The sequence below is a fragment of the Furipterus horrens genome, unplaced genomic scaffold (genome assembly GCF_987537825.1).
Source record: "Furipterus horrens unplaced genomic scaffold, mFurHor1.1.pri manual_scaffold_6, whole genome shotgun sequence".
NCBI classification, from domain to species: Eukaryota; Metazoa; Chordata; class Mammalia; order Chiroptera; family Furipteridae; genus Furipterus; species Furipterus horrens.
In genome coordinates, this window is record NW_028327176.1 from 96,044,191 (window position 1) to 96,065,127 (window position 20,937).

At 46.4% G+C, this 20,937-nt stretch overlaps 1 protein-coding gene, 1 long non-coding RNA gene and 1 other non-coding gene across 3 annotated transcripts; 2 read left to right on the plus strand and 1 right to left on the minus strand.

The window, feature by feature from the left end:
• Positions 1 to 2,587: 2,587 nt before the first annotated feature.
• On the minus strand, positions 2,588 to 18,294 carry PRPH2 (peripherin 2). The gene is made up of 3 exons (XM_090280447.1): positions 17,641 to 18,294; positions 6,508 to 6,754; positions 2,588 to 2,897 (listed from the first exon to the last, which is right to left on the minus strand). Exons 1-3 carry the CDS (start codon positions 18,219 to 18,221, stop codon positions 2,685 to 2,687), a joined length of 1,041 nt encoding a protein of 346 aa, XP_090136573.1. The 5' UTR covers positions 18,222 to 18,294; the 3' UTR covers positions 2,588 to 2,684.
• On the plus strand, positions 3,421 to 8,189 carry LOC150007017 (uncharacterized). Its single transcript, XR_016511779.1, has 3 exons — positions 3,421 to 3,707; positions 6,032 to 6,091; positions 7,979 to 8,189. It is a non-coding gene; the product is annotated as an uncharacterized LOC150007017 (long non-coding RNA).
• Positions 9,274 to 9,380, plus strand: LOC150007018 (U6 spliceosomal RNA). Its single transcript, XR_016512036.1, has one exon. It is a non-coding gene; the product is annotated as a U6 spliceosomal RNA (small nuclear RNA).
• Positions 18,295 to 20,937: the final 2,643 nt, after the last annotated feature.

The window sequence follows — 20,937 nt, forward strand, 5'->3', positions numbered from 1 at the left end:
GTGATGCGCAGGTCTTTTTGTGTGTGTGGCTGTGGACGCCTGTCAGTACTGTCTTCTTCGCCTTCAAAGCTTTTGCTTTGGCTTCAGCGTCGGGAGGGGCAGGGGCTTCCTTCTTTGCTTTGGGTGCCATCTTCATGAAAGAAGCTATCTTTAGTAGCAGGCCAGAGGTTCTAATTGCCTTGCCTGCACCAGGCATTTCCATCTCCCCCACCCTCAGGCTGAGCTGCAAACCTGGCCTAGCATTACAATGCCCAGACACAGAGGGGCAGGGTGATGTGCAGAGCAAGCTGCTAATCTTATTAACCGGTATTGAGGTTACTCCAGGCTTACTTGCTAGTGGTTCAATCCCAGGCAGGAAAGTGTTGCAAAAGGCTATGGGTTATTGAGCTAAGTCCACAAATTCTAGGACACGCACCTTCCTAAATATCCAGAATAAGTAGTTATTCCCTATTCTTCACTTTGGAGTGTTTCAAAAATAAAAGTCCTAAGGCACTGTCTTTACCTCTCACCCTACCCCATGGTGAGGCTGGCAGGGCTTTGGAAACTGGCCGTGTCCTTTGGGTGAGATGAATTTGCACTGGCCCAAACAAAGACAGGTTAGACACAAGAAAGAACCTGGTACCAGAGTCTTGCTGGGCACTGGTAGATGGCCAAAAGAGATGGGCCAGCTTTCTCTGGCAACCAGGGCTCCCTGAGAAGACCTGTTATACCATGCAGCTCACCCTCAGTCTGCTCTGAGCCAGCTGGTGATATCTATTGGAGGGTTAGTTGTCCTTGGTTCTCCCAGCAGCGCTCAAGCCCTGAGGTTGCTTACGTTTGCCCTATAACCTGGTCCCACTGAGACTCGTATTTTTGTTTGGTAAAATACATTTTGACTAAAGCAGGGGGAAAAAATGTTTTGGAATTTTTACTTAAGTCACTAAATTAAGATACTGCATATTAAAATATTAGATAAATTCAGCTCCGGTCCAGGCAAAATGTTAAGATTATTTGTATAACCTGTTGGTCACTGTTTTTGCAAGTAAGGGAAAGCAAGAGGGGAAGAGGTGACGCCGATGCTGTTTAAACAGCTGCCCTGATCGTTAACAGTGCTTCCTTTTAGTGTCAGATTTGGTTTTGTTAAAAAATTTTAAGTAGAGTTGGGGATCCTGTGATACATGCTGTCGAACAGGCTAAGACAGGCATTTTCAAACAATACACAACGGTGGTTTTCATACAATATAATTTTTAATGTCTACTATACAGCTGTTAACAGCATAGGTACACATTGGGCCTAGAGCAGCATTTTCACAAGGGTCCTCAGCACTCCAGAGGGAAGAGGGCTCCAGAACCCTTGTCAGAAGTGGCTGGCTCCCTCAGCACTTCCCATGTGGATCATTCCTTGGTCTCCGGGAGACTCGGAAGTCAACTTAAAGCTGGGAACAAAGTCTGGCGGTGCACAAGCATCTTTGATGAGTCTTAAGCCTGGGAGAATTCAAGCCCCGGAACAAACCCCAGGCAGCACCAAAAGTCATATTTTCTCCACACTGGAAACTCAGGATGGTAGTGAAATCATTCTCTCCTTCGACTAAAAAAAAAAGCTTCCTTTCTCTTTTTCCTGAAGGAACTGAAAACTTCTGTTGCAGTTGCTAGCTCAGGAAGATGGGCTGTCTCAAAGAATCATCTTTAATGCAGAGGCATTCCAGTAACACTGCTTTGGAGGATGGATATCTGGGGATAGAAACAGGAAGACACCCCCAGAGGCCTCTGCCCTCCACTGGAGACAGTGTTGTCCACGGCAGCTGACATGCCACCTGTGGGGGCATCCCTGAGCCCACCAAGAGGTGAGACCTGGTCTCCAAAGGGTGGACTCCTGTCTGATTGTCGCTCCTCTTCCACAAAAGGACAGTCATCTTACCCAGTGCTTCCACAGACAGCCAGAGGAGGTCATCCAGACCCTCCAGAGTGGGATGTTGCTGGCACGTGCCAACATCTTGACTTCCTCAAGCCATGGCTCCCTCCTGGCTAAGTGAAGGCATGTGAATGAAACAGAAAAGCAGGCCTTCAACTACATTTTTGGAGGGGGTAGATAATTCCCTGTCTTTAAGTTCTCTCACCCCATGATTGAAGAATTCCTCTTTTGAGCCCTCACTGCTTTGGAGAGTCCATAACTCTTAGAAGAGTATAACTGTTCTCCACCTTCCACCATTAAACAAATAAAATGGCCAATCTGTCAACCTTGGCTTTTTTTTTTTTTAATGAGAACATGATCAGTACACTTTTTCCGACTCCTGTGCCTATGCACCTAGTGACACTTTGGATATAGAATGAAGCAACTTGAAGCTCATAACAGCAAACTCATCAAAGGGAAGTAGCCCTCAGGTGTGGCCAGTAGCCTTGGTGGAAATGAATTCAGGTGCTGTGAGACAGATTGTGGGCATAATCATCCACTGAGAGGTCACCATGAGGGCCCAGCCTACAACAGTGGACCTGAGGGAGGCTCATTCACTCACATTCTGAGTCAGGCCTTCACCAAGTGTTTGCCAAATGCTTTGGAGACCTTAAACTTTCAGTCCCACCGTCAAGGAGAGCCTCTGTAAGATGGCCGTCCACCTTGGGATATTCCGATTGGATGAGGGGGAGTATCCACATTTCTTGGAGTCCACTACTTATCCGTGTTCAGGAGGGCAGGGACCCTGGGGCCATCAGCCAGCCTCTGGGGCCTGGCCTGCATCTGCACCGTCGGCTTCCACCTGGTTACTCTTGCCCAGCCTTTTCAAGCTCTCCAGAAAGGCCTTCCAGGTCTCCGGTGCACTCTTTTCCAGCAGCCAGCCCTCGCTCTCACACTCAGGGTCTTCGGAGTTGGACACGCTTTCCAGTGCTGTGTGTAGGTAGCGCAGCCCAATCGTGATGGCCACCTGGTGGGGAGAGAAGAGACTTAGAGGAGATCTGGGAGAAGTAGCTGAGGGTTGGAGCCCTCAGGAAACCATGGGAGCCACTGGCATGTTTACAGCTGGGGCCCTTCAAATGAGTGAGTCTGGTTGGAGAGGGACTACCCACCTCAGCCTGGCCTGGGCATCTGCCCCCATGTGGCCTTATCTCCTCCTCTCTCCCTTCCTGGGATCTCACTGCACCCCAGCCTTTTTCTTCCCCAGTCTGTACCACATGCTGTTGTCTATGTATTGAACATTGTTCCTTTCCACATGCACCTGTTAATTCAGCTTCAGCCCTTGGTGCATGTCCCTGCCCCTCATTCTCCTCCTTCCTCTCAGGTCTCTCCTTGCCTGGGGGCATTAGGCCTGGGCGCCTTCTCCCTGTGCCCCCTCCAGTTCCTACCACGTTGTTTGGCACATACTGTATATTCACGAACTTATTTGCTGAAGGAATTAAAAAATGACCTGTTCTGCAAACAGTATGCTATGTGGTTTCCTCTGCTTCGGTTACCTTCAGTGGTACAGGGGTGAGTGGGTGACTTGTTTGGATTTGTTCACTAGCAGCCATTGGGACAGACTGGTACCAACATGCCTGGGTTCAGATCCCAGCCCTGACACTTAGCCAGCCATGTGATGAGAAAACCTGTTTACTCATCTGGTTTGCAAATTTTCAGATGAAATGTTGCCTGCCTTGTGTTTGTGCTGTGGGACACTTCGGTCCGTGTAGAACATGGCACCTCGTGCAGAGTGGGGATGAACAGAAGTGTCAGCTGTAATCAGCTATTAGTCAGCATGGTAAGTATTGTTTTCAGCTGTCTGATCATACATTGTGTTAGCCACTTGTTTCTATACAAACTCCTGCTTCGCTGTCCTGTACTTCTCCTTTTAGGGTATAGCAAAATCTGTGAAAGGGCTAGGCCTGCCACTGGGAATCCCCACCCCCAGAGGGCAGGGTTGACCCTGACCCATCATTTTCACCCAGTATCGCAGCCCCTAGAACAGCACTGGCTAGTGGTAGGGCCTCAGTAAACATCTGTTGAATGAATGCTCTGGGGGCATTTTATAATTATGATAGTAAATGATAACAGTAACTAATAGACTTTTAGGTTTTTGTTACTGGTATTGTCAATTAAAAGTGTAATATTTTGGATTTTTTTAATCCTCATCCAAGGATATGCTTTTTTATTGATTTTTGAGAGAGAGAGGAAGGGAGAGAGACAGAGAACAAAGCATTAACGTGAGAGAGATATTGGTCAGTTACCTTCCGTACGTACTCTGAATGTGGATTGAGCGCACAACCTTTTGGTGTGTGGGTGACACTCTAGCTGAGCCATCAGCCAGGGCAGAAGTCTAATATTTTCAACAGTGGAAAAACTTATCTCTTCCTAGAAGTCCTCCTGGTGTGCATGTGCCCGCTGTGATACCCTCCTGCTTTCCTGAAGGAGGCCCACTGCTGCACTGAATTTTGCACTTGGTAACGGTTCTCCCTTAGGTTCAGGAGTTAGATATCATCTCGTAACTGGATTGTGAAGCCCTGGAGGGCAAGGCTGAGGGCAGAATTCTATCTTAGCCCAGCCACCTTCGTGCCCATCACAAAGCTCTGCCCACTAAAGGCCTCCATCCAGTTAAAGTCAAGGGCATTCAAGCTCCCTGCTCACAGTGAGCTGGTTCTCACCTTATTCAGTATTCAAATTCCTGGAAAAGTGGGTGCACTGAGGCAGCTAGTGGAACTCCAGACTTCTAACAGTAAGCTTCTCTCCTAATTCTACACACCCATTCCCAAGACTTTGCCTCAACTTAAAAAGAAGCCCTCCCTCCCCACCCCACCCAGGGAGTGCTGTCCTTAGTGTGATGTGGGGAGTTGGAAGAGGGGTTTCTCACCCAAGGGCACAGCAACGTGAGAATTTCCATAGCACTGAGAAACTTACTTAAAGAAACCTTTCAGTGAATCTTCTCTGATGGAAAGTTTCCCCACCTAATGTTTCTGATTTTGTACATTTGGAATTCAAAGTCTGAATATTCTGCTCTCAGCTCAAAGCGGGAGATGATCACCCTCTGTGCCACCTTGATCTCCCACCCACTAACCCATGCTCTCGTTCAGCACCCAGGACAACACCCAGAGCAAGATAGCTTTGTGAAATCTCTTCAATAAATGAATTCAGCATTTACCGAGGGCTTGCTACATTCTAAGCCTTGTAGCTACAGAGAGGAATTAAGCTTTACAGCTGAGATAAGATGAAGTCACAAATAATTAAAATAACAGGTAAATGGCAACTGACGTCTCCAGAGAAGCACAAATCCAAATAGCTCCCATTTACTGAATGTTCGCCCATACCTATTATTGCCTATTGCCTCCCAGTGGTCCCAAAGCTAAGTGCTGTCAGCCCCATATAACAGAGGTTAAGTAACTTTCCAAGATTTCAGATCAAAAAGTGGAGGTACAAAGATGAACCTCCAAAACATGCAGAGTGAAAGCAGCCAGACACAAAAGGTCACCTAGTATACAGGGTCTCCAGAAAAAGTCCAACCATTGTTAATATAACAATAACTGTTTGCGCAACATAAATGTAACCCAGCAGCCAAGGAGAGTAAACTGGAATGCACATGCGTGAACTATGACAACCTCACTGTATTCATTAGTGGGGGTGGGAGATGCCATTATGAGCATGTGTTCTGTGTAGCCATCACATTCAAAATGACTGAGCAAGTAGGGCAACACATCTGCATCACATTTGCATTAAGCTTGAACATTCCTCCATGGAAACTATTCAGATGACTCAGAAGGCCTCAGCTATGGGCCACTGGTGATTGGCAGCTTCATCACGACAGCGCGCCTGCTTGTGCATCATGTCTCATGCAGTTTTTTGACCAAACATCAGCCCATATTTGGTGTCCTGTGACTTCTGGCTTTTCCCAAAACTAAAACCACCTTTGAAAGGGAAGAGATTTAAGACCATTGAGATTCAGGAAAATACAACGGGGCAGCTGATGGCAATTGGGAGAACTGGGTGAGGTCCCAAAGTGCCTACTTTGAAGGGGACTGAGGTGTCATTGTCCTATGCACAGTGTTTCTTATATCTTGTATCTTCTTCAATAAATGTCTCTTTTTCATATTACAGAGCTGGATACTTTCTGGACAGGCCTCTTATGACTCCATTTCTATGAAATGCCCAGAATAGGTAAATGCACAAGAACAAACCACAGACTGGGGGCTGTGAGGGGCTGGGGGCTGGGGGGCCAGGGAGTGACTGCTTAATGGGTACGACGTTTTCTTTGGGGCGATGGAGGTGTTTGGGAACTAGACGGAGGTGGTGGTTGCACAGCGTCGTGAATGTACTAAATGCCACTGAATTGTTCACTTCAGAATGGTTAATTTCATATCCTATGAGTTTCACCTCAATGAATTATTTTTTAAGTGAAAGGACAGAAATAAACAAAAAGAAAGTGGAGGGGCTAGGGTTCGAGCCTTGGCTTTCCTGACCCACAGCCAGGCAAGAGGGAGGCATGTGCTCCAGGCCGAGCTCCACCCGTTTAAATCCAAATGGAACAAGTGGCTCCTTCTCCCCCTGCCACTCCCCCCAAGTCAGGAGCCCACCTCAGAGAGCCAGACGAGGAGCGTGGCAGCACCCATGGAGTCCGTGAGGCTGCTGTAGTAGCTCAGCAGGGCAGCCCTACAGCCTTGCAGCCACAGGTTGAGCTCCTCCGTCTGGTGGTCATAGCTGTAGTGTGCCGAGTGGTTGGTGAGCTGGTGTTGGATGCAGGGCCGGGGCGAGCTGGGGTTGCAGCAGCTGAAGGGGACGCCGTCCACCAGGTACCGCCCATCCACGTTGCTCTTGATGCGGCTGGAGGAGAAACAAACAGCTTGAGGGGGCTTCTCAGGGTTTTTACCAGACACCAGTCCCACCCATCCCCCACCTGCACTGTTCATTCATTTATTCATCCATTTGCTCTCGCAATAATATTTGCTGTGCACCTACTATGTGCCAGCCACTGTTCTAAGCACTGAAGATAGAGCAGTGACCCTAGAGAAGCAATGCCCCTGCCTCCCTGGACCTTATGTTCTAGAGGGTTGAGATAGATGATAAACCAGGAAGCAAGTAAATAGGGAATGTAGAGGTCATCTAGCCTCCCTGGCATGCAGTGATATCTTAGACCATGGCAGGCTGGTGGGACCAAAAGGACAGGCAGTAACCATGGCTCTGCCTAGTGTTCGTGACCATCAGACTTTAGCCTCCAGTCCCATCTCCAACTTCATCTCCCCTTTTCAAGTCACTGGGGACCAAGATGCCCTCTGGCCAAATCAGTTCTGCTCAATAAATGTTTCAGGACCTATGCAGGGGATGAGGGTTGAGACAGTCATAGTTCTTGCCCTCAGAGTGCTCACTGTCCATGCGAACTCTGTCCAGGTGAGTGGAAGCTCCTTACTCACCTGAAGGACGCAGCCCACATAACTGTTGAATGTCTGTATTTACGCATATATTTGGTTAGAGCACATTATATGTTCATGTGGGTTCAGAATTCAAAGGCAGGAGACATCTTTACAATGAAGGGTCTCCCCTCCCCATTAGATGGGCTGGGTATGTTCTACCTGACCTGAGCAAAGTTACCTAGGCATCTTTATGTGTCAAAATCCATTGAGCTGCACACTTAAGATTTGCGCATCTGACTGTGTACATGTTATTGTAAATAGAAAGAGGTGTTTTTAAGTTGCATGTGAACAATGCATTCTATAATAGCAGTAGACTTTTACAACACAAGAATAGAAAGCCTGTAATTGTTTTCAGCAATGCGCACTGAAATACTTATACTCTAAAAGAAAAAAAATGTTCGTGTTTAGTTCTAAATAAAATCTCCTAATTCTTTTGTTTACCAGTTTTTCTACATTTTAATTTATTAACTTGCTGTGAAAACACTTTTCAGTTCTAAGAGAAAGAACTTAAACATAAGTTCCAGGATGGAGACAGCTGCCCATACCAGAAATGAATGAGGGAAGACTTTCTTCCTGCATGCTTATTTTGTTCTGTTTTGTAGCATGTTACATACTAAAGCCACTATATGTGTTCTAGATGCTGATGGCGTCTCACACCTGCTCTTAAACATAGCAGTACAGAACTACTTCAAATTCAACCATGACAACATATCCTAGTCATGTTTACAGAACAACAAAAAGAAATAGTAACTGTCACACAACCATTTTATTCTTGGTAAAAGAATGAACCTGCCCAACTGATGTACTGTTTCATAGAGTAAAGTCATCTTACTGAGAAGGGATTTAAATGATAGATTATTTTGTTACTTCCTAGAAGAATGTTTGTCTTGAATTTGTTTCTTTTGAAATTCTACATAAAATCGTGTAATGTGTTAATAAATGTTAGCTTTGTAAAATAAAATTTGCTTAATACAATAAAAGTCTCCCCCTCATTCTTGTCCCTGGGCTTCTAGTTCCCCTACTGTGGCCAGCTAGCCTGTCCTTCCAGAGAGGCTTCACACAAGGACAGGCAAACATGGATTCTGCAAATGTTCTTATTCTTACTGGTTTTTTTTTTTTTTTAATCCAAGTGGCAGCATTACACACACACACACACACACACACACACACACACACATATATATATACATACTCTTTGAAATGTTCTTTTTTCCTTTAACAATATCATAGAGATGTTTTATATCTGTCAATGGGGAGTATTCTCAGGTTTTCAGTGAGCTGCATGGTGTCTCCATTGTGCAGACGATCTGTGGCGTACTGGGCAATTCCCTATCATGGACGTTTGGGGTTTCCCAGTCTCCCATTAATACACACATGGATGTGGGTCATCTTGCATACTGTGGATCTATCTAGAGGGTAAATTCCTAAAAGAGGCATTCCTGTATCACAGGGTAGGGTGGTCCATCTGTGATCACACCAGACCCCATCTGCATTTCTCCTCAGCTGTGCACTCATGCCCCACCAGCTACGCATGGGAGAGTCTGCCCCCACAGCCAAAAGCAAACTCACACCACAGGTTTTTTGTTTTGTTTTGTTTTGTTTGTTTAGAGAGAGGAAAACGGAGGGAGAAAGAGAGAGACAAAGATTGGTGTGCGAGAGAAACATCGATTGGTTGCCTCTCTCATGCCCCCAACTGGGGACCCGACCCACAACCGAGTCATGTGCCCCAGTCAGGAATCAAACCAGCGACCCTTCAGTTTGCAGACTGGCAATCCACTGAGCCATGCCAGCCAGGGCCCAAACCCACACAGGTTTGATGATAGATAAATGAAAGCTGATCCATGAAAAATAGTATCTCAGGGTTGTTTTAATTCCCGTTTTTCTCTGTGAGTGAAGTTAAGTATCTCTCAATATGCTTAAGAGCTGTCTGTGGTGCTCACTTCAGCAGCACATATACGAAAATTGGAACCATACAGAGAAGATTAGCATGGCCCCTGTGCAATGCTGCCACACAAAATCATGAAGCATTCCATATTTTTACTTGACAAAACTTGGGACAATTAAAAAAATCCATTTATGATTCCTTTTCCGTAAACTGTCCTTTGCCGTCCGATATGATTAAGACTTCATGGAATCTATATTGTGGCCTGCTTGGTTCCAGAACAACCCTTGCCTGGGTTATGATGACTGTATTGCTACACTGACCTCTACTTCATTGAAAGGACTCACTGCCCATGAAATGGTGGCCTTGAGTGCACAGGTACTAAGGAGACTGCTGGGAATTACTTCCAGTTCATCCCTCTGGACAAGTGCCTTAACCTCTCCGAACCTGAGCTTCCTCATCTGTAAATGGAGGTGACATAAGGAACACATGAAGGGATACATGTAAAAAGGCTTCAAAGATGCCTGGTACATAGTAAGGAAACAGTGAAAAACATGAGGTCATGGGCCAGGGATGGGCGATGTTTAAAGCCAGAGACTTTACTTGCTTTCTGTGCCTTCAGGGAGCGGCTGTGACAATGTGACACATTACATTGCTGGAGGCAGACACTTCTGAGTGGGTGGCATGGGCTCTGCCAACTGTGAAGAAGCTGTGAGAATGGCTCACCACCAGCCGCGGTGGGCACTGCCAGGCATTTGTGGGCCCACAGAAGCAGCTGCTACAAGAGTTCTCACTCCAGCCCTGCTCACTCCAACCCCCATTCTTGGGGGCCGGAAGCCCCAGCATGACTGAGCAGGCACTAGTCTCACCCAAGACCAACCTCAACGCGACCTCCTCAAGACCCAGGTATCCAGCCTCAAATGCTGTTCATCCCTCTTCCTGACCAGCAGGCTGCCCCTTGAACCCACTCCCACTAGTATAACATCATCCCACTTGGGCCATTCCCAGTGTCCCCATGGCACCTCACACTTGTGATTTGCATTTGACTCATCTCTCCCCAAGCTGTGTGAGGTGGGGAGTATCTCACCCCCTCTCAGGGGCTGTGCGGAGGTATAAATGCAAGGAATGCACTTTGACCCAATTTCCCAAAGAATGCTGGCTCCTCCCCACTTAGGGCCATCTCCATGGGAACTTGAAAACCACCAGATTGTTCTGCAGAGAAGGAAGTGGGCACAAAGCAGGGCAGGGCCTCACCCAAAGCCACACGGGAAGTGGAAGTGTCTCTCGGATCCTTCCTGCCGGTTGGCTTTTCTAACTCCCTAAGAAAGTGTGATTTCCCTCCCTGTCCCAGCAGCTCTTTCCTGTCCACCATGATCTATCCTTTAGCATCTCCAGGGGTCCCTGAGCTGGGGTAAAGCCTGCAGGCCTGCCCCCAGTATCTGAAGTGAGGGCCAGGCCTGCAGTTCTGTGGGCTGAAGTCAGTAGAGGCTCTGATCTGCTTTCAGCCTGCAGGGTGGCCTTCTGGAGGGCTGCATCTCCCCTCAGATATGGCCTCCCTGAGGGCGACGCCTTATCTCCCTCAGGACGGGACTCCCCAAGAATAGGACCATGTCTCCCCTCAGACTGGGGCTCCCTGAGGGCAGAGCCCTGTCTCTCCTTTTGTCCCCCTTTACCACCTTCAGGACTGCATATCGGTACCTACCCCCAAAAATAAATACTAATGTTAATACTATACCGCACTTGCTGTATTACCAGGCGCTCTGTGTGTATTATCCCATTTAATTTCCACCACACCCCTGTCAGGTATTTGTCTTGTCATTTCTCAGATAAGAAAACTGAGGCTCACGGAGGTCAAGTCCAGGGTTCCGCAGGTGTGTGTAGCAAGAGCTCAGTTGGGATCTAACTCATTAACAGTTACACGCCTGCCTCCCTCCTATCCCCTGCTGCGCTCATTTACATATGGCTTTCCTTATTGATTCATTGACTCACTGATTAAATTATGTTGCTTTTTCCTGGAAAACTCTGACATGGTGGTTTTCCGGAGTCATATGTGGCTTGGCCATGGGAGACTGGGTTAGCACACAGGCCTTATCTTAATCAAGACCCTTACAAGCCCTGCTGAGCCTAAGCAGAGCGAGATTTGCAGCCTGAGAAATACTCTGCTATAAATAACCGGCTCTCTCCCTAAGGAGCAACCTTTGCCTGGCTTTGTCTTAGAGGCTGCATGGGGCCTTAATCTGTAGCTGGAACCAGGGCAAGAACTGAGTAAACAAGATGATGCTTCTGGTAGGAGCAAGGGCTAGTTGCAGAGGTGTGACCCCAAGAAGTCGCAGGCTGGGGGCCCAGAGAAGCCCCAGCCTCCAGCCAGGCCTGCCTCCCCCATTCTGCCCTGTCCTGAGGGGCAATGCGGCGCTGTGTCAGGGAGCTTCTAGCCAAGGTCTAAACTTTGTGAGACGTTTATAAATCATTCAGGTAAGTAAGCAGATGCCTATAGCCAGTGGGTTCCCTTGAAGAACAGGCAGTAAAGTGAGAGTTTGGTGTCAGCTCTTCCCCCAGTCTGAGATCCCAGGCCAGGCCTTCCTGCCTGACAATTTTGGATGCCTAGGCCTCTGAGCTCCCTCATGTCTGCCTCTCACCCCAAGCCACTGAAGCTTTGCCCATCCTGAAAATGGGAAACTATTAAAGAAATTCTTATAAACAGGCTGAAGACCTCATGTTCCCCCTGGTGTGATGCAGTAAGGTGCCCAGAGCAGCACCTTCTTGCCAAAACGGAACCTAAATCCAGTCACACCTGGGCCCTGACTGCTGGCTGTCAGGGAAATTGGGGAACAGAAAACAAGTTAGAAGATACCCCTTGGCTACAGTTGCCCAACTACTAAATGATGGGAATTCTGCAGGACAAAAGGCCCAACTTCTCCAAGACACATATGACATAAGAAAGGTAATTGTTATAGAGGAGGAGATTTAGGAGACTACCCAGCTGAATGCAAAGTGTGGGCTCAGTTTGCATCCTGAATTGAACAAACCAACTTGAAAAGACATTTGGAGACAATCAGAAAACATTGAACAGAGTCTGGGTATTCGATGATATTGATGTTCATTTTGTTGAGATGATTAATATTGTGCTTATGTTAAACAAAAACAGAAAGGCAAAGCAAACAAACCATCCTTATGAAATGCCTCCCAAAGGCCCTGGCAGGTGTAGCTTGGTGGATTGGAGCATCGTCCAGTACACTGAAAGATTGCGGATTTGACCCCCAGTCAGGGCACATGGTAGGTTGCGGGTTTGGGGCAACCAATCAATGTTTCTCTTTCTCCCTCTCTTCCCCTCTCTCTAAAATAGATAAGCATATCCTCGAGTGAGGATTAAAAAAAGAAAAAAGAAATGCCTCCTACAACATTTGCAGGCAACAATAACCAGGATCTGCATTGGGAAAACAAGAAAGGCAAAATGTTTATATTTGTTGAAACTAGACAATGGGAATTCATTATAATCTCTCTATTTTTGTGAATGCTCGAAATTTTTTGTAATAACGATTGAAAATGCAAAAAATAAAAGCACTGGTTGAGAACTACAAATCCGGGTACCTCGCTCTGAAGACTCAGAGTTCCTAGACTCAGCTCCTCCCTGTGAGCCCCCCACCCCCCTTTTGGCAGATTGTCCCCTGCCCCCAGGCTGGGGAGGGAGTGAGAAGGTAAACGCAGAAGCAAGAGGTTAGAGTCCAGCCACCTCACCCCCATTTGCCAAACGCCACGGGGAGCCTGTTTCCGGTGTCTGTGGGGCTGTCTCCTGATTATCTGAGACGCTGGCACATAAGTGCTGGAATCCAGTCATAACCCACAGCTGTTCTCCAGAGCCTGCATGGTCTCTGCCAACACTGCCACTGTCCCTCTGGAGGAGGAAGTGGAGAACAAGGCAGAGAAAGACAGGGAGAGGGAGGACAATGAAGCATTGTCCCCACCCCCATCCCCCAAAGTGGGCTGAAGAATTCGAGGTTTCAGTCAGTCAGAAAACAAAGATTTGTTTACCGCCGAATCTGTACAAAGGCACACTTTAACATCAGGGGAAAGAAGACGCAGGAGAGTGGAAGGAGGAGGATTAAAACCTGGCACTCCACACAGTGTGGTATTTATTATTCAGACCTACAAAGGGTGAGGCTCTGACACACGCTGCAACGTGGCTGAACTCTGAAAGCATTATGCTAAGTGAAAGAAGCCAGACCCCAAAGGACAAATATTATATGGTTCTATTCAAATGAGATGTCCAGACCAGGGACAGCTCGAGGCAGAAAGTAGACCAGAGGTTCCTCAGGGCGGGTCCATAGGAGGCTGGGGAGTGAAAGCTAAAAGCTATGGGGTTTCTCTTCGAAGTGATGAAAATGTTCTCAAATTGTCTGTGGTACTGGCTGCACAACTCTGTGAATATACCAGAAACCATTCAATTGCCCACTTAAAGAGGTGAGTTATATGTTATGTTTATTATATCTCAATAAGTTGCTTTAAAAAAAGAAAATTCTACACCGCCTCCCCTTTCTGCTGTGAGTTCTTAGGCATGTCCCTTAATCTGTCTGAGGCTTAGATTCCTCATCTATAAAATAAAATGACAACTCCTGAAAATATTACAACACACACACACAGACACACATACACACACACACACACACACACACACACACACACACACACACACACACCAGGAGAGGTTCTGTACAAAATAAATAAGGACTTTTTTTTCTCCCAAACTACCCAGCAACATAGTGATGGGCAGACTGGAGGTGAAGAGCTACCATAGAGCTACTTGCCTGGGACAGGGCAGCCAAAAAACTTATAAATTCTTGTAAAAATCTCTAATTGTTCCTATTTGATCTCCTTGTTTAGATCAAGAGGCTTTAGAAAACAGTCCTTGATCTTAAAGATTCTCCTGAGAAATCTCCAAAAATCAGCCAGCTCCACCCCTCAGCTTGCTGGGACCATGAGCTCCATGGGGGTGGAGAGATGAATACAGGGAGGCCCTGGGGAGCCCGGCAGGAACCCAGCTACTGCTCCTGGAAGTTGGACTGGAAATGCTGGAGCATGAGATCCTCAGCTTTCTCTAGCCCAGTCTGACGAGGTGTACAGGGCACTAAATGGAAAGAGGTGCTCCAGGGGCACAGCCTGCAGAAATTACCAGAGGTCATGGGCAGCAGCCACTGCCCACACCCAGTACCAGTGTCCCTAGAGAATCCTGATGAATTTTCTCCAGGTTTCCCAGCCTTTGAGCAGATCACTGCTCCTGGGATCACCTCCCAGAGTCCTTAGGGTCAAGGCTTTTGCTTGCTTATCCAAATTTGGTAGGGAGAGAAAAAAGTGTGGGGGGGGGGGCGGGGGAGAATTTCTTTTTTAAAAGATCTTCATGAAAGATAACACTGCTCCCTTGCCCTGCCCTCCTGCGAGGCCCCAGCCTTGCTTCTCTTTGCCTCTGTTTCCTTGGAATTCTAGCCCAGAGGATGCTACTGAGAAAAGCCAAAAATAAATAAGGACAACCTAAATGTCTGCCTCTGTCCACTTGTTCAGTGGAATATTATGCAACATTAAACAGAATCATTTTAGACAAATACTGTATGATATCACCCATATATGGAATCTAAAAAACCCAAATGCATAGAAACAGAGACTAGAATAGTGGTTGCCAGGGGCGGGGGGAAAAGGGTAGATGTTGGTCAAAGTGCACAAATGTCCAGTTCGAAGATGAACAAGTTCTGGGGGCCTAATGTACAGCATAGTGACTATAGTTAACAAGGCTGTGTTATATACTTGAAAGTTACTAAGAGAGTAGATCTTACATGTCCTCACTGCAAAAAATTGATAATTATGTGACATAATGACGTTTTCAGCTAAGGTTATGGTGGTAATTATTTTGCAATATATATATATTGAACCAAGACAATGTACACCTTAAACTTACACAATGTTATTGATCAATTATGTCTCAATAATGCTGGGAAAAATTATTGTTTTGAACATTATGTAAATGTTATACTATCAAATTACAAAATGGGGTACTCAATTGCATTTATACTGTGGTTACACTATGTATGTTATTAAGTAAATGTTAACAAGACTAGAATGAAATGTGAAAAACATTCAAGCTAGTGATGTTTAGTTACGGATGAGAATCTGACTTGAATTTCGTTTCCTGTTCTTGTTTCTCTTAATGTTGTCACCATCTTTTTTAGTGTGTGACAGAGACACTTTTTTCTAAATCAATGGAGTTGGAATACTTTCACGCCAAGTTGGTGTGGAGCATTGAGCTTGTTGTTTGCCTGAAAATTTGGATATGCTGACCACTGGGATTGGAACAACCTGAAGATTTTCTCTGCTCTGGGACAAAAGGGGATTTGGGGATTACAGAGAGGTTTTAAAGTCTCTCTAAGGACTGACCCCGTGCAGAAGGCAATCAAGGAAAATGACAGGAAAAGATGAAAAGCCGCTCATCTGTTCACAAAGGCTGGTTCAACCATCAACATGCCCCCTCTGTTGCCCCCACCCCAGGAATTCTGCTTGTCCCTCTGGCTTCACACCCTCCTAGGTAAATTTATATAGATTATGCCTCCTTGGTGCTCTCTCTGCAGGCCAGTCACCGAGGAAGGGCAGAGCAGTTTACAAATGTCTCCTTGACTAGGGATTTGTAGCAGTAATCCCCACCCACAGAAAAAATAAAATCCCAGCCCTGGCAGGGTAGCTCAATCCCTGTACGCCAAGGTTGCAGTCAGGGCACATACAAGAATAAACCACTGAATGCATAAATAAGTGGAACAACAAATTGATGTTTCTCTCAAATCAATAAATAAAAAAGAAAGAAAGAAAAGAAAGTCCCAGCAGTGAGCTTCAATCTGACTTCCCTGCCATGTGAGGTGCAGCCTGCCAGGCTCACTGGTCGTGTTGTCTGGGCTTCAGCCATTTCCTGCTGCCAATGTGCCCAACACCCTGTGTGCAAGTCCCCTTGGACTCGCCAGCCTGACTCATGGGAAAACTCACCTGGATGATCAACTGAACCTCTGAGTTAGGGAACAGGTGGAGTCGGCCAGAAAGAAGAGGCTCAGGGCAGGCTGCCCTTTCCCTGGAGAATGGCTCGAGACCCATGATGGTGGGCCTACTGGGAGAGCGGTGTGCTGGCATCAGCACCCACGCTGACTCTCTAGCTCAAAGGGCAAGGTCCTCTTTCTCACCACCTCCCGACATCCCACCTCAGGATTTGGTATTTACACATGCCAAGAATACTTTAGAAACACTTAATTGTGTTGCACTACTATGACTTAAGAAGGAAAACTCTGACTCCAAAAAACCTCCGCTGCCTTGCGGCATACCTCTTCAGGGGAAAGGCTAAGGGAGTAAACCCCGACAGAAAATCCGGAGCCGGAGTCCCTAAGGCGGTTTGACATTGTAGTCAACACCGGCAACTCCTGCGGCGCACCTGAAACCAAGCTGTATCGACTCCGTCTTTCCCTTGGACCCTTCAGCTGCGAAGAGAGGGGGGGTCTGCTGCATGGGCAACAGCAGACCCTCCGTATTACCCTGCCCAGGCTCTGTGGCTTCAGCGTCATCACAAGATGTCGATTCAACACGGGAGGAGACAGATGCCATGTCACTCCCGAGTCGGACTGCACAGCCATTCTCGGCGGTGCAGATAGACTCTTGAGAAGCTACACCATCGTCTCTCGAGACGGACGGCTGCCGACGACGACTATGACTTAAGAAGTAAACATTTAATGAGCACCTGAGGTATGCCAGGCTCTATGCAGAGCTAGGAAGTGACCTCCAAGATTATTCCAGAGTCTTTCAAAGACAAACAAGAGCGGGCCCAGAGGGCAAGTGACCTACCCACAGTCACCAGCTAATTAGCGACAGAGCCAAAACTGCAGCCTAGACTTCCTGACTGCCCTGTCCCCTGCTCTTTCCACCACACGCAAGGCCAGACACTTTGAGAGCAGATGCTCAGGATCCAAAGGTTGGAAAACAAAGGAACTAGCGAGGAAATTTAAGCTTCTGAGACTGAATCCATGTACTTTGAGTGAATGAAACAAGTAAGTTAGCCGAATAACATCTCAGCATACGTGCTCTACGAATGCCCAGTGTCTGCTGCATGAAGCAGACACACATGCCTGGCTGGGTCTTCCTCCCTGCACAGTCCTGTCCCAGCAGCTTATATAACTTGAGGCCTTCCTCCCACCATAGCCAAACATTAGGTTGAGCCATATGAAGTTGCCATCTTTATAGGCTGAAAATGTTAGAATATCGGCCATTCCATATGGTCCAACCAAATACAGCCTCACATGCACAGAAATAAGTTGGGCATAGAAAACATCCAAAGAGCAGGAAAAGACACTGGGCCTCCATGTCCCCACATAGCTCTGATCCTGGATCTGGAGGCCACTCACTCTTTGACTTCTTTGGAGGAAAAGTCCAGGTAGCGGTTGCTGATCCACTGAATCTCAAACCAGTCCCGAAAGCCATTGTTGCCACAGCATTTGAACTCAATCTGCAGCATGTCGATGGTCTTCTTCATGAAACACCTGCCAGGGGTGTCCGTGTCTCGGTAGTACTTCATGCCGTTCTTGAGCCCGTGGGCCAGGGTACTCTCCAGGGAGCCTCTCATGAGGAAGCAGCAGAGGGCCACAAGGAAGAGGACAATGTTGAAGAGGACGCAGACGGCCAGGTATGGCTTTAGCCAGGGCTTCCACTTGGCATACTTGGCAGGGTCCAGAGCATCATAGCAGATCTTGCCAGCCAGAGAGTTGAAGACACAGGATAGTACCCCCATTCCTATCAAGGAGTTGGGCACAAAATGGCTCTCGGAATTATTCATTACATCGCTCCTCTTCCGAAGTTCAATCTTCAGGAACAGCCCTAGGCTGAAGATGACAATGCCAGCCAACACAGAGAGCCAGTTCATGAGCCAAAGCCCTTGGGCCAACTTGACCCGCTTCTTCTGGTCAAATTTGATTTTCAGCAGCGCCATGCTTGCAGGGTGCAGTCTGGGCAGCCTCCCACTGTACAGCTCCCACTTGTGACCTTAATGAGCTCAGGGCCTTGGGAAGGGTTCGGGCAGTCCAAGCTGCAGGGAGCTGCTCTGGGGGCTGCCCATGTTGACCCCCCGAGCCTGGGACCACCGTTAACTCAGTAGTCACAGTTCATGAAGGAGCCAGTCCTCAGTGTCGTCCCTGCAGCTCCCTTCTTACCAAGAAGGGACAGCCTGAAGGCAGCAGATTAAAAGTGGGACCCACAAGACGTTTTGCTAATCTCTTCAGCCAGGTTTATCCCATTAGATAAAGCCACAGCGGTTTCAAAACATGCTCACAGGGAGCCTTCATGAACACACTGGAGCAGAGAGCTATGGGTTCAGCTTGGAGAATCAGGAGAGAAAGGAAAAGACTGGCCAGAGCAAGGGGCTTGATCCGAGGTCTGGCTCAGACCACATGTCTCTGCAGAAGCACATTTCCAGGCCAAAACTTAAAACTCCTTCAAAATGTAAAAGTCTCTATGGACAAAAGACATTATTGCTAAAGTTGAAAAATGACAGATTATAAGAAAACATTTGCAACACATAAACATAAACAACAACCAAAAAACAAAAAAGAATGAATAAGCAAGTTTGTTTTAACTCTCACAATTCCACAATCAAAAGATCAACAATCAGCTGGAAAAACAGGCCAAAGGACAGGAACAAACTATTTATAATAAGGGAAGTTGAAACATCCAACAATCTGGAAAAGATATTCAATTTGAGTAGATAACAGGGAAATGCAAATTAAAACAATAATAAACATTCTCCCAGGAGCATGCTCACTCCTTCCCGTTCTCCCTATTTTTCCCCAACATGCGAGGGGTCCCCTTGAGACTCTCAACCAGGGGAGCAGTGGGCAGTGGCAATTCCTCCCAGGCTAATCCTCTGAACCGGTCTCCAAAGCCCCTTTTCTCTCACTTCCCAGGGAGCCAAAGCAGCCCTGCCTAGGCTCTCTCCTGTTGCTTCTTTTCCATAAGCTCTTCCTTGTTTCACTTTCCCCAGCTTTAATAAGCATACCTGCAGAGTCATCTGGACTCATGTTTTAAAGTCTTTCCTGCACGAAGTCAAGAACCCACACACTTACTGTGGTGCCTGAGGAAGACCTGCTTTAGGCCCAGTTCCTGTTCAGTAACATGTTAACGTAGAGGCAAAAGAACAATGAACTGGGCTTGCCTAAGTCAAAAATAAACTTTTTACTAAAAAAGCCACGTGCTGAGATGTGACTACCCACCATGACCTATCCAGTTAGGAATTTATGATCAGGTCACCTGTGAGGTTACTTTCCATCATTGCCCTTGGCAGTTTTATTACAGAACCCCCCTTTCCATCTGTAATAGCCATTAAGGATTATAAGAAGGTATCTCATTATAGTTTTGATTTGCACTTCTCTAATGATTAGTGATGTTAAACATCTTTCCATGTGCTTATTGATCATGTCAGTATGTTCTTTGGAGAAATGTCTATTCAAGTTTTTTGCCCATTTTTTAATGGGGTTGATTTTTTTTGTTCTTGGCTTGTAGTACTTATTTATATGTTCCAGACAGTAATCCCTTATCAAATACGTGATTTGTAGTTGCATTTTTACTCTGTTGATAGTGTACTTTTTGATATACAAAAAAATTTAATTTTGGTAAAGTCCAAAATGTTTGTTTTTTCTTTTGTTGCCCATGCTTTTGGGGTACTAACCAAGAAATCATTGCCAAAGCCAATGTCAAGACATTTTCCCTCTATGTTTCCTTCTAATAATTTTATAATTTTCATTCTTTCTTTTTTATAAGAGAAAGTTTATTTAGAAAGTTACAGAGGTAGTAAAAGTGAGCCATAGAAGAAATGGGTTAAAGCCGTGGCTGGTGTGGCTCAGTGGATTGAGCGCCGGGCTGTGAACTGAAAGGTCACTGGTTGATTCCCGGTCAGGGCGAGTGCCTGGGTTGTGGGCCAGGTCCACGGTTGGGGGCTTGCGAGAGGCAATCAACTAATGTTCCTCTCACACACCATGTTTCTCCCCTTCTGTGTCTCCCTCCCTTCTACTCTCTTTGCAAATAACTAAATAAAGCCTTAAGAAAGAAAGAAAGAAAGAAAGAAAGAAAGAAAGAAAGAAAGAAAGAAAGAAAGAAAGAAAGAAAGAAAGAAAGAAAGAAAGAAAGAAAGAAAGAAAGAGAGAGAGAAAGAAAGAGAGAGAGAGAGAGAGGAAGGAAGGAAGGAAGAAAGGAAGGAAGGAAGGAAGGAAGGAAGGAAGGAAGGAAGAAATGGGTTAAGGAAACAGGTTACAGAGGCAAAGAAGGGCCCTTGGGGCTTGGGAAAGCACACTCAAAAAGAAGCTTCAAAGGGGAATGCTCTGGGGGGAGAGGGAGGGAGAGAAAGAGAGAAAGCACTATAGTTTCCATTCTTACGTTGAAGTCTTTGATCCATTTTGAGTTAATTTTTGTAAATGATTTTAGGTTAAGAGGTCTAACTTTATTTAGTACCATTCATTAAAAAGACTGTCCTTTCCCCAATAAATTATGTTGTGCTTTATGTTTTCATAATGACAACCAAATCAAAACAATTTAAAATATTATGCTGGCTAAATAAAGCACTTACAGACTCGACTTTAGCCCGAGGGCCACTAATATACAGTATATGCCTTAATTTTCACATTAGATTTTCCAGATAAACTAAGGGGGAGAGAGAG